We start from the raw sequence: 10,616 nt of genomic DNA, 5'->3' as shown, positions 1-10,616 counted from the left end.
CACTGTGTGGTCTGCCTGTGTTTTCATTTCTTCAGTAGTCACAGTTGCTAATTAAATGGTTGAAATGTCATACAGCTGGTACAAATTTGAAGTACAATTACTGGTCAATTTCTCGGCATAGCAGCTACTGGCTATAGGATATTCAGCCACCTCGGAACACGTTTTAAGACACGGCTCAAATTCATCATGGGTTATATGGATTTTAAGTGCGTAGACTGCTTAAAGTGTATAAATTATCATTGTAAAAAAAACAAAAACTGTGACGCTGAAAATCTGAGGATCTGAGTTCGTGCTGAGCATGTCACAGGCAAGTGTTTTCATCATAAAATAAACCAATCAGTATGCAAATTAGGGTTGTTATGGTTAGTCACAGTTTATGCTTGAACCTTCATGTACGTCATAGATTCTCAATTTCATCTTCTAATGACAAAGTGATAAATACTGACTATGTAATAGATGTTATGTGAAATGTTTTCACACTTTTTCTTCAGTTTAAAGATACTCCAGGAAGCGATCTTTTTTTTTTTTCCCTCTCTCCCACTCTCTCATTTTCACCACTAGCTTGTGTGTTTACATCATTGATTAATACCATGATAGAGTGAAACCATTATATTTTTTTAATTATCGTACCATCAAAACTTCAAATAATAACACGCCTAATACAAATACACTCCTTCCATTTGAAGGACATGGGTGTATGTGTATAGGGTTACGGATGTGTCTGATTTGTATTCATAGCGTTTTGATCTCATGAAGAGTTTAAACATGTGGAACCTTTTATACCTTTTTCTATTGTCTGATGACTTGTTTTATGTAGAACTGCTGCATCAAGCAATTTATTCAATCAAGGAGAACTTGTTTCCAAAATGGTCCACAATAATAGAGTTAATAAAGAAAAGCCACAACTCTCAAAGAATAAATTTTTATTTAGCACCTAAGGAAACAAATTTACCACAAAAAAAAATGACAACAGAAAAACCCTGACATCAAAATATTGATAGCTTTATGTATGAATCTAGAGGAATATGTGCCCGAGTAAGTGAGGTTCCATGGTGCTCTTAAGCCTTTGGTTACTGGTTACATCTCATTTGTTCTTTTTCTCCTATACAGCACTTGATCACAGACTTTTTTTCCGTTTGTTAAATAAGGACAACACTGGCAGAGAGAATGGAATACTCATTTTGGACAAAACCAAAAAGTGGTTTCTGTCAGTACTATTTCATGTTGTGGCTTGACATCCTCAGAAGCGCACCCGTAGCTTCCACGAATAGGTTGTCAAAACCTTGTTCTTCTTCCTCACGATGCAGGTGTACGTACCCTCATTGATCGCGTTAGCCACAATACTAATGTGATCGTCCTTCAGGGTGATGTAGCCAGGGTGAGAGAACTCCAGCAGCTCGCCGTCTTTATACCAGCTACAAAGATCAGAGTGGTGAAGGTTAGTGGATTGATTGAACCTAAAAAAATGCAGTCATTTCTTAGTGGACCACTAATTCAAACTTCCAAATTGAGCTCAGTACAGTTGATGGACAATCCAGTCATCACTGTTCAGTGATTGGGTTACAAATTTAAAAAAACAAAAAACACTCACTCCACTTTTCCTTGCTTTGCAGCTATTTTCTTTCCACAGCGGAAGGTAAGTTTCCTTCCCTCAGCAACCAGCTTATGTTTGGTGCGCGGTGGCTTTGGAGTCGGGGCGACGGTAGGAAAAGGGAAGGCTGTTTGGGGAATAATGACAATCTCATGTCAATACTAAGCACTGACTTGCGATACTGTAACGTCTGCAGCATGTGTATTTAAAACTGTTTATGGCATTCATCTTCACGTCCTGGAACCTGACCAGGTTTCTTAAGGTTTAAGCCAGACTGTTCACCAAAAAAGAGCAACCACAGACATTGTTAAGTAATGTTTACCCTGAGTTTTGAAAACGAATGCTCGTGTCATCCACGTTGTTGGATACGGAAATGTCTGGAAACTTTACCGACTTCTAACTCATCGTAACCCCAAATGTTTTGGTCCTGCTCCACACGATGTTGATCGTTATGCATCTGAAGACCACAAGCCGCATGCTGGGATTTCAGTGGTTTGTAATCATGCAAAACATGCTCCCCGAAAGACCAGATTTCACCCTGACTGCAATGAGAACCAGACTAGGAACTGCCTTTTCATCCAAGCAAACTAAATTTCAGCTTTTCGCACCAGTCTGGCTCGAAGAGGAGACATTTTCCCCAGTGTGTTCTAGCATACAGACCTTTCCCAAAATGTTTGGATTCCTCAAGTTTATCTACTCTGCTGTTATTTATCAGCCAGCACCATGACTTGATGAGAGCCTGAAAATGGGTGTATGGTAGTTCTCAAAAAACGTCTCTCTCTTCAAAACTGACATGTATTAGTCTGCTAAAGGGCTTGAAACAAACTTGGGGGGGGAACCTAGTCTTTCAGACCAGTAGGACCTGTCCATGAAAAAACAAGGGAGCGGGTATGAACCATCGCTTCGTTTATTGTTGTCTATTCAAAAAAAAAAAAGGAGGTGCTTGGACTGAGATGATGTTACAGTTTTAGCTGCAAACTCATATGAGAAAGATTATAGCAAATTGCATCATCTAATTGGAAACATTAAAATGAAAGCATCATTTGAGGCTTTTGAACTCTCCGTAAGGCTCAATTAAAGCTCAACACTTGTAGAACTTCACTCTTTTTGTGCGTCAGTCAGCTCAAAACCATGTCGAATATGTTGACTACTTGGTCAGTAAAATAACTACTAGTTATAAGCTGCTTGCTTTAAAAGGAACAATGCTTCCACCTTGCCATGAGAAATGTACTTACACAATTGGACCAACGTTTTCTGTAATGAGTATGTTTGAGAGACGCTGTTTACCAGCCAATCACAGTGGCAGTTTGCGGGTATTTTTGAAGACTTCAGTTTCAATGAGCAACTTTTCCTGTTTAGAAGAAGTATAAGTGGGGCTTAAGCCTATTCTCTTTTATATTTTCCTATTTTGGCTCATTTAAAAATGTCCATACTGCTTATCCTACACAGGGTCACGGGGAGCCTGGAGCCTATCCCAGGGGACCTGGGCACAAGGCGGGGGACACCCTGGACGGGTGGCCAACCCATGGCAGGGCACAACTGCATGCGTGCACACACTACAGACAATTTGGAAATGCCAATCAGCTTACAATGCATGGCTCCCTGAATCATGGGGAAAACTTGCAAACTCCATGCATTCAGGGCAGGGATAGGAAATGTACTGAGAAATGGTGTACTCAAAGTGCAAGTTTTAAAAAAGTTGCTATTTTTAAATGTACTAAGAATGGTAAAAGTATTTATTTATTTATTTATTTAACTGATAAACTTAAGCAATGTTTTCATGTAAAATGTATGTTTGTCTACACGAACTATGCCATTTTGCCCAAAAACATTCATTTCTGAAAATTTACTGCTCATATTCATGATTAATACTGTGTATTATTACTGTGATAATACATAGATTCTACAGGGCCATCACAGTCACCTGACTTGAACCCCATAGAAAATCTCTGGTGGGATTTGAAGAATGCGGTTGCAGCACGCAAACCCAAGAATATTACTGAACTGGAGGCCATTGCTCATGAGGAATGGGCTAAGATCCTCAGAAAGCTGGTGTCTGGCTTTGCATCTCGTTTGCAGTAGGTCATAACAGCAAGAGGGTGCTCTACTAAGTACTAAAGATGCTTGCCATGAAGGGGTTGAATAATTCTGAAACTGGAGAAAATCATTATAAGTTGAATTTTCAGCTGAATTTGGGGAAACCACCAGTCGCATTCGTTTCAATTGCTTTTGTTTGATGTGTTCATTGCAAGCAGCTGAAAGTCTGTATACTTTGACAGTAAACCTGATTTGCAATGGGGGTTGAATAATTTTGATTGCAACTGTATTCAGGGCTGTTGGATTGCTGCTGTTGGAGATTTTCTGGCATAAACATACTAATAAGTAGCAGGTTATCTAAAACTTCCATTTTAAAGAGTTCTGATTGGGTTTGAAAAAAAACATATGCAAGAAGAGAAGTACCTTAGCTTCTAGATTTATTCTTTTTTTTTTGGTGCAGTGCTCAAAGCGTAACCAATGTAACTGACAGGTGACTGGCTTATGGCAATGCCAGATTTCACAGATTATCAATGTCTGCAGAATTTTTTAAGAACTTACTGTAACAGAAGTCACAGCTGTGGGGGCAGTGCTTTTGCATGAGCTTTCTTTTGCTTTCACAGAAGCCTTTCCTGGCCCAAGCGGGACAGATAAATAATCTATCCAAACATCCTGTGGGAGAGACAGAAGTATTAGGAAGGGAGAGAAAGATGGGCAAGAAGAAAGTGGAGATCAATGACATGTAAACGAAGCCTTAGAAATTCAGACGTAGATAGAAGGCTTCACGTAAACTCTTGCTGACTACCTTTGAAAGAATCTAAAGAATTTCTTTTGAGCACTTTTCTGAGAACATTCAAATTCCTTGCCAAGATATTTCTTCAGAATCATTACTAAGCATTGAATCAGCATGCATCTTACTAAGTCCCTGTCTTGGCTAACCTATCTCACTGCTCCTGTATTAAATGAAACCAGCTGTTCTATCTGCGCACCATACAGTCGCTGGAGTCCCCAGACGTCGTCCTGCGTTACGAGTTTGCGTCCAGTCAGCGTCGCGTTGAGATGCATTATGGCCGTCGGGTTCTGCGAGTGCATCAGGCCAAGTGCATGACCAATCTCATGAGCTGCTACATGCACCAGGTCAGTGAGCCAGACCCCTGCTCAAATAACAATCACACATGCTTATATAAGGTCAAAACTATCTTCCTGCAGTGTTAGTGCTAATCAGGTCATCATTTAATTAGCCAGTAATGTGGCAGCAACATAAAATGCATGAAATCATCCAGATCCTGGTCAGCCAAGAACAGTTACCTAAGGCTACCTTGTGCACCGGATCGAAAGTGGACAGTTGATCCTGTACCCAATGTAGCCTCAGATTCCTGTTCTTGGATGAAAGGAATGGAACCCGATGATGTCTTTTTTTTGCAGCCCACCTACTTCAGTGTTTGGCATGTTGTGCATTCTGCAATGCTTTTCTGCTCACCACTGATGTAAAGAGTGGTTATTTGAGTTACAGTAGCAGTCTGTCAGCTCAAGCCAATCTGCCCATTCTCCTCTCACCTCTTTCATCGACAAGGCATTTCCACCTGCTCAATGGATATTTTTTGTTTTTCACACCAACCTGTGAACAAACTAGAGATGTTGGAGGTGTTGGTTGTTCCAGGAGATCAACGGTTTCTCAAATACTCAAACCAGTCCACCTGATACAAACAACACTGGAGACCACATTTTGGTGTTTGATGTGAATGTTAACTGCAGCTCTTGATCTGTATCTGCATGATTTTATTCATTGTGCTGTTGCCACATTCACGGCTGATTAGATAATTGTATGAATGAGCCGGTATACAGCCATTCCTCTTGGCCTAAGTGACCACTGAGTGAACTGTATATACCGTGTACTGTATTCTACCTTCACACTCAAGGTTGCTTAGTAATATAAGAAACCTAGACCTTTCAAATAACTGTAGACATTTCACTTGGCATAGATCCTTACTGCATTCTTCAAAGAATATTTCCTGAGGGTTTTCTGATTGATCATTTTAGCTTTCTAAATCTACTTGGAAGGAAACATTCTCTTCTAGGGTTTGTATATTTAACCGTTTTTCCTAAGAGTAAACTTAGGGTCTACCATTAACACTTCCTTAGTTTTGTTTTCATCTGCCTGTGTGATTAGACTAACTTTGACCTCTGTCTTGTATTTAGATAATAATAATGGATTAATGTGGCTCTTATTTGATGTCCAAATGCCTCTGGCTCAAATTCATTATAGAATGCTTTGATGTGTTTTTGATCATGGGCATATTAACTGCAGTGTGCTTAGTTTAGTTACCCTTGACTGTCAGTGACGTTTAAATCATGTACGCCTACCCCAAGACGTCTTTCCCAAATCCACACGGCCCAAAATGTAGAACCGTGTCACACACTCTGTGGATTTAGGCTCATTTGGTTATCAATGTTTAACCTTTTCCTACTAGGGGTAAATGGCTTGTGCTGTAGATGCAGCATGTACGAGAAATCCTAGTAAAAATCTGGGATACATTCTGGTCAGGTTGTGGTCTTGAACTCGGCAGTCTAAACAAAGGCCAGAGAATGAGAACTTTGGGGCAGGTGGAGTTTTTGATTACTCGCCTTTCTTCCAGCTGAAGCGCATGTTCCCCAAAATCCAGTACTCGTCGTCATCAAAGTGGATCTCTCCGGTAGGAGGGAAGAAAGCGTGTGCCAGTTCACCTGTGATGCCATCAAAACAGTGATGCAGGTAGGACTGCAGACAATCCGTATGATTTACTGGGTAGAAGCCTGCCAAAAGAAATGTAGCGCTTGTATTCATAACTCAATCATATTAATATAGTCGATTGACCTTAGATCAACACAACACAAACTTCGAAGGCCGTAAGGAACGTAAATTTAAGGAGTGCTCAAATTTAGGCTACGACTAACTTTCAGCCTCTCCCTGGAGTGCACGTGCATGGAAGATAACTCTAATTTCTCTGGCATGCACTTTGAAATTCCTCATTTCATTTGGTCCAGAATGTCCCAAGTGTTGCCAAACATCCATTAAAGTAACCATTTGGGGCACATATTGTTTTTATTAGAATTTGAATGCTAATAGTTTTGTGTGTGTGTGAGCCTGGTACAGAAGTGAGCCGAGTTTACAATTCATTTCCATGTTAATTTAGGATTTATCCAATCTGAATGAATTCCTCATGGGCATTAAATGATTAAAAGATTAGCTTTTTTTATTTTATTTTTTTTTATACAACATTCACTTTAAACCAATGTGTGGTGACATGGGAAAGCCCTTTATGTTGTCAAATTCTGACATTTTCTACTATATATAATCAACTCAACAAGAAGTATTTCTGAGCCTCATCACATCATTGTCATTCATTACTCATCCCTGCTGACGTTTACATTGGTGGAGAAATAATATCACTGATTCATTGTCAGTAACGTTGACTAAATTTCTTTTAAGTGATGTTTTTTTTTTTTTTTAATTGGGTCATTTAAGCATTTTAATGATGATGTGTCAAGCACTGACGTGACAATGACGTGCATGAGTATGGGCATTTTGACACCTAGTGTCTGATTAGAAATGGAATTGATTAGACTTATAGCTAATCCAAAAACTTGTTCAGATCATTAGAAAAGCACACTTAGATTGGCACCCTTGGTAAATATGAGCAAAGAAGGCTGTAAAAATTTGTTTTTATTGTTTAACCTTTTGATCTTTTGTTAAAAAAGAATTCACAAAAATACTCTGCTCTCATGGATATCAAACTATTGCAAACAAAACACAGGTTAACCAAAAAAAAAAAAAATCTTTGTTAAATATAAATGTGCAACAGTTATTGGCACCCTTTTTGTCAATACTTTGTGCTACCTCAATTTTCCAAGATAACAGCTCTGAGTCTTCTATAATGCTTGACGAGGTTGGAGAATACATGGCAAGGGATCTGAGACCGTTCCTCCATATAGAATCTCTCCAGATCCTTCCAATTTCGAGGTCCACGCTGGTGGACTCTCCTCTTCAGTTCACCCCACAGGATTTCTATGGGTTTCAAGTCAGGGGACTGGGATGGCGATGGCAGGACCTTGATTTTGTGGTCAGTAAACCATTTGTGTGTTGATTTTGATGTATGTTTTGGATCATTGTCCTGCTGGAAGATCCAACCACGGCCCATTTTAAGCTTTCTGAGTCCATGATGCTTTTGACAGAGTCCATGATGCCATGTATCCTAACAAAATGTCCAGGTCGGTCCTCTGGCAGAAAAACAGCCCCAGAACATTAGAGTGACCACCATATTAAACCGTGGGCATGAGGTAATTTTCCATATGGCTACCTCTCTGTGTGCAACAAAACCACCTCTGGTGTTTATTGCCAAAAAGCTCTATTTTGGTTTCATCTGACCACAGACCCCGATCCCATTTGAAGTTCCAGTAGTGTCTGGCACACTGAAGACGCTTGAGTTTGTTTTTGGATGAGATTAGAGGCTTTTTTCTTGAAACCATTCCAAACAACTTGTGGTGATGAAGGTGACTTCAGATTGTAGTTTTAAAGACTTTCTGACCCCAAGATGCAACTAACTTCTGCAATTCTCCAGCTGTGATCCTTGGAGATTTTTTGGCCTCTCAAACCATCCTCTTCACAGTGCGTTGAGACAATATAGACACACGTCCTCTTCCAGGTTGATTCGTAACATTTCCAGTTGACTGGAACGTCTTAATAATTGCCCTGATGGTGGAAATGGGCATTTTCTATTCTTATGCTATTTTCTTGTAGTCACTTCGCATTTTGTGAAGCTCAACAACCTTTTGCCGCACATCACAGCTATGTCCCTTGGCCTATGTGTTACCTCATATTTATACCCCTGTGAAACAGGAAGTCATGGTTGAACAATTTCCTGTTCCTAGTCATCCAGGTGTGCTAAAACTTTTTTTTTAATATCAGTGGGAATATACTTCAAATATATTTTTCTCAAATGAATTCATAGGGGTGCCAATAATTGTTGCACGCCTTTTTTTTTCTTTTTTTTTTAAACAAATGTTGTTTTTTTTTATAAACCTGTTGTGTTTGTAATTATTTGATATCCATGAGAGCAGAGTATTTTGGGGAATTTTTTTAACAAGGTTAAACAATAGAGAAATTTTCACAGCCCTCTTTGCTCATATTTACCAAGGGTGCCAATATTAGTGGAGGGATTTAGACATCTTTATGTAGACTGACTGCATTTACCAACGTGCTTTGTTATACTGGCTCTTTACCTGATGCGATCTGGCAGAAAGCCAAGGCAGAGTAACTTAACTAAAATCATTTCTGGCATTTTAGTCAAATATATTTATTTATGCTTTCTTAACTTAGAAAAGTCAAAGTATATTATTGGCAGAAGAACTCAATTTTGGTCAAAACCTGATTCCCCCCAAAGTTGTTTTTTTTTCCCAGACTGCCACACATATGAGCGTAATTTAGTTAAAGTTGTTAACAATCTCCAAGGTCTGGTGCAAATCATTTCGAGTTCCTTTGTTTAAACATAATTATGGCCAGTATTGGCCAAGGTTCTGTGTTAGTGGCTGGAGAGTCTGAAACTGGCAACTTGTGGGCCCTTGAGCAAGGCCCTTAGCCCTCATGTAAAATTGGCATTATACGGCCTCTTCTGACCAACTTGCTTTCAGGATTTTTTGCCTAACCGCAAGTATTTTAGCTTTCTAACGAATAATACAACAGCAAAGATGTGGCACAAAATCTGGACTCGATCCTCTTTTCTGTCATTGAAGTGATTTAGAGTTGTTTCAAATGAATGGAACTAATTATACCCTGTTCAGTTGTGTTTGGATGTGATAGTTTCCAGACATAATATGTTAACAAATGATGTCTGCAGTCAAGGCCAGGAATTTAGGTGAACATTCCCTGGGATGAATCTGGTTTACTATTCTGATGGTTTTCTACAAAATACACTGCTCTCGGTGCTGTAATGGTTTGTTAGATTAGATTGAATTGTTATCTTGAATTATTCATTTAAAAAAAAAATACACTTTCATTTTAAATGTGCAAAGAGGACGGAGGGTTTGTTCCACTTCAAATGAATTTGGATCACCTCTCTATCGTATAGCGTTTAAATTTTAATGGATAAACAAATCCTAAGAACTGACTTTTAAAATGTTACATAAAAAAAAAAAATACATAAATGATCCTTTTCACATCTCCGAATCAGCCCTATAATCAAGCAACATTATTGTTAATGTTCATATGTTGTACAGTTATAAAGAATATTTCTATTTTTCTTACATATATTAGGTTGTGGGGGGTGTTTTGTTTTTGTTTTTTTTTTTCATTTTTTTTTTTTTTAAATTATTTGTGTTGTCGAGCAAACTGGGACAAAAATGTTATGCTGGATGAAAATATATATATATATATATATATATATATATATATATATATATATATATATATATATATATATATATATATATATATATATATATATATATATATATAAAATATTGTAATCTTTTATAACATCACTACTACTATTATAGCAAATGTTTTTGTCATTGTTAATTTTCTCCTTGATTAACATCTCTCCATTAAGTGCCTTGAGTTTTGTAATTGTAACTTTTTTATATATGTATGGAGTTGTGAATATGAAAGTCCATGCTCGTACCGATTTTGATGTCAGCCTCCTCATCATCAGGCACCTCTCTAAAGCTGAAAGGTGACACGTCGCTCCACATGCCAAAGGCCTTGGCAATGCCCCGGCGTGTGTCACTGGCGTTCATCAGGTTCCTCGGGAATGACAGCAGTCTGCAGTAAGAATTGTAAACATAATACGTTTTTAAGAAATTTGGCCACATTCTGCAGAACTGATAAGGATTCTCGTAAAACCTCTTGTTCATTCAGCTTCACTATGAGACATTCAGCATGTCCTGGATGGCTGAAAAACTTCACTGAATCTTTGCATAACACTACACAAAAAAAGTCCTTATTCTACAGGTTTGT

The 10,616-nt window shown here is 38.5% G+C and overlaps 2 protein-coding genes across 3 annotated transcripts in view; one reads left to right on the top strand and one right to left on the bottom strand.

The window, feature by feature from the left end:
- Nucleotides 1-906: 906 nt before the first annotated feature.
- mmp23ba (matrix metallopeptidase 23ba) overlaps nucleotides 907-10,616 on the bottom strand; it is an 18,748-nt gene continuing 9,038 nt past the window's right edge. For both annotated transcript variants that reach the window (XM_017467645.3, XM_017467646.3), the window contains exons 3-8: nucleotides 10,282-10,421; nucleotides 6,251-6,418; nucleotides 4,615-4,779; nucleotides 4,187-4,297; nucleotides 1,592-1,718; nucleotides 907-1,415 (exon numbers count right to left, since the gene is read on the bottom strand). In XM_017467645.3, coding sequence (XP_017323134.1) covers nucleotides 1,241-1,415; nucleotides 1,592-1,718; nucleotides 4,187-4,297; nucleotides 4,615-4,779; nucleotides 6,251-6,418; nucleotides 10,282-10,421 — 886 coding nt within the window. In that variant the 3' untranslated portion in view covers nucleotides 907-1,240. The remainder of the gene's footprint in view (nucleotides 1,416-1,591; nucleotides 1,719-4,186; nucleotides 4,298-4,614; nucleotides 4,780-6,250; nucleotides 6,419-10,281; nucleotides 10,422-10,616) is intronic.
- The window catches only part of ubiad1 (UbiA prenyltransferase domain containing 1), a 24,615-nt gene continuing 20,268 nt past the window's right edge, over nucleotides 6,270-10,616 (top strand). Inside the window, exon 1 of the mRNA XM_017467647.3 lies at nucleotides 6,270-6,377. Within this exon, the coding sequence (XP_017323136.1) occupies nucleotides 6,372-6,377 (6 nt within the window). The 5' untranslated portion in view covers nucleotides 6,270-6,371. The remainder of the gene's footprint in view (nucleotides 6,378-10,616) is intronic.

Source organism: Ictalurus punctatus, chromosome 5 (assembly GCF_001660625.3).
Source record: "Ictalurus punctatus breed USDA103 chromosome 5, Coco_2.0, whole genome shotgun sequence".
NCBI classification, from domain to species: domain Eukaryota; kingdom Metazoa; phylum Chordata; class Actinopteri; order Siluriformes; family Ictaluridae; genus Ictalurus; species Ictalurus punctatus.
Note: the sequence above shows the minus strand (reverse complement) of the source record. Positions and strands in the feature narration are given on the sequence as shown.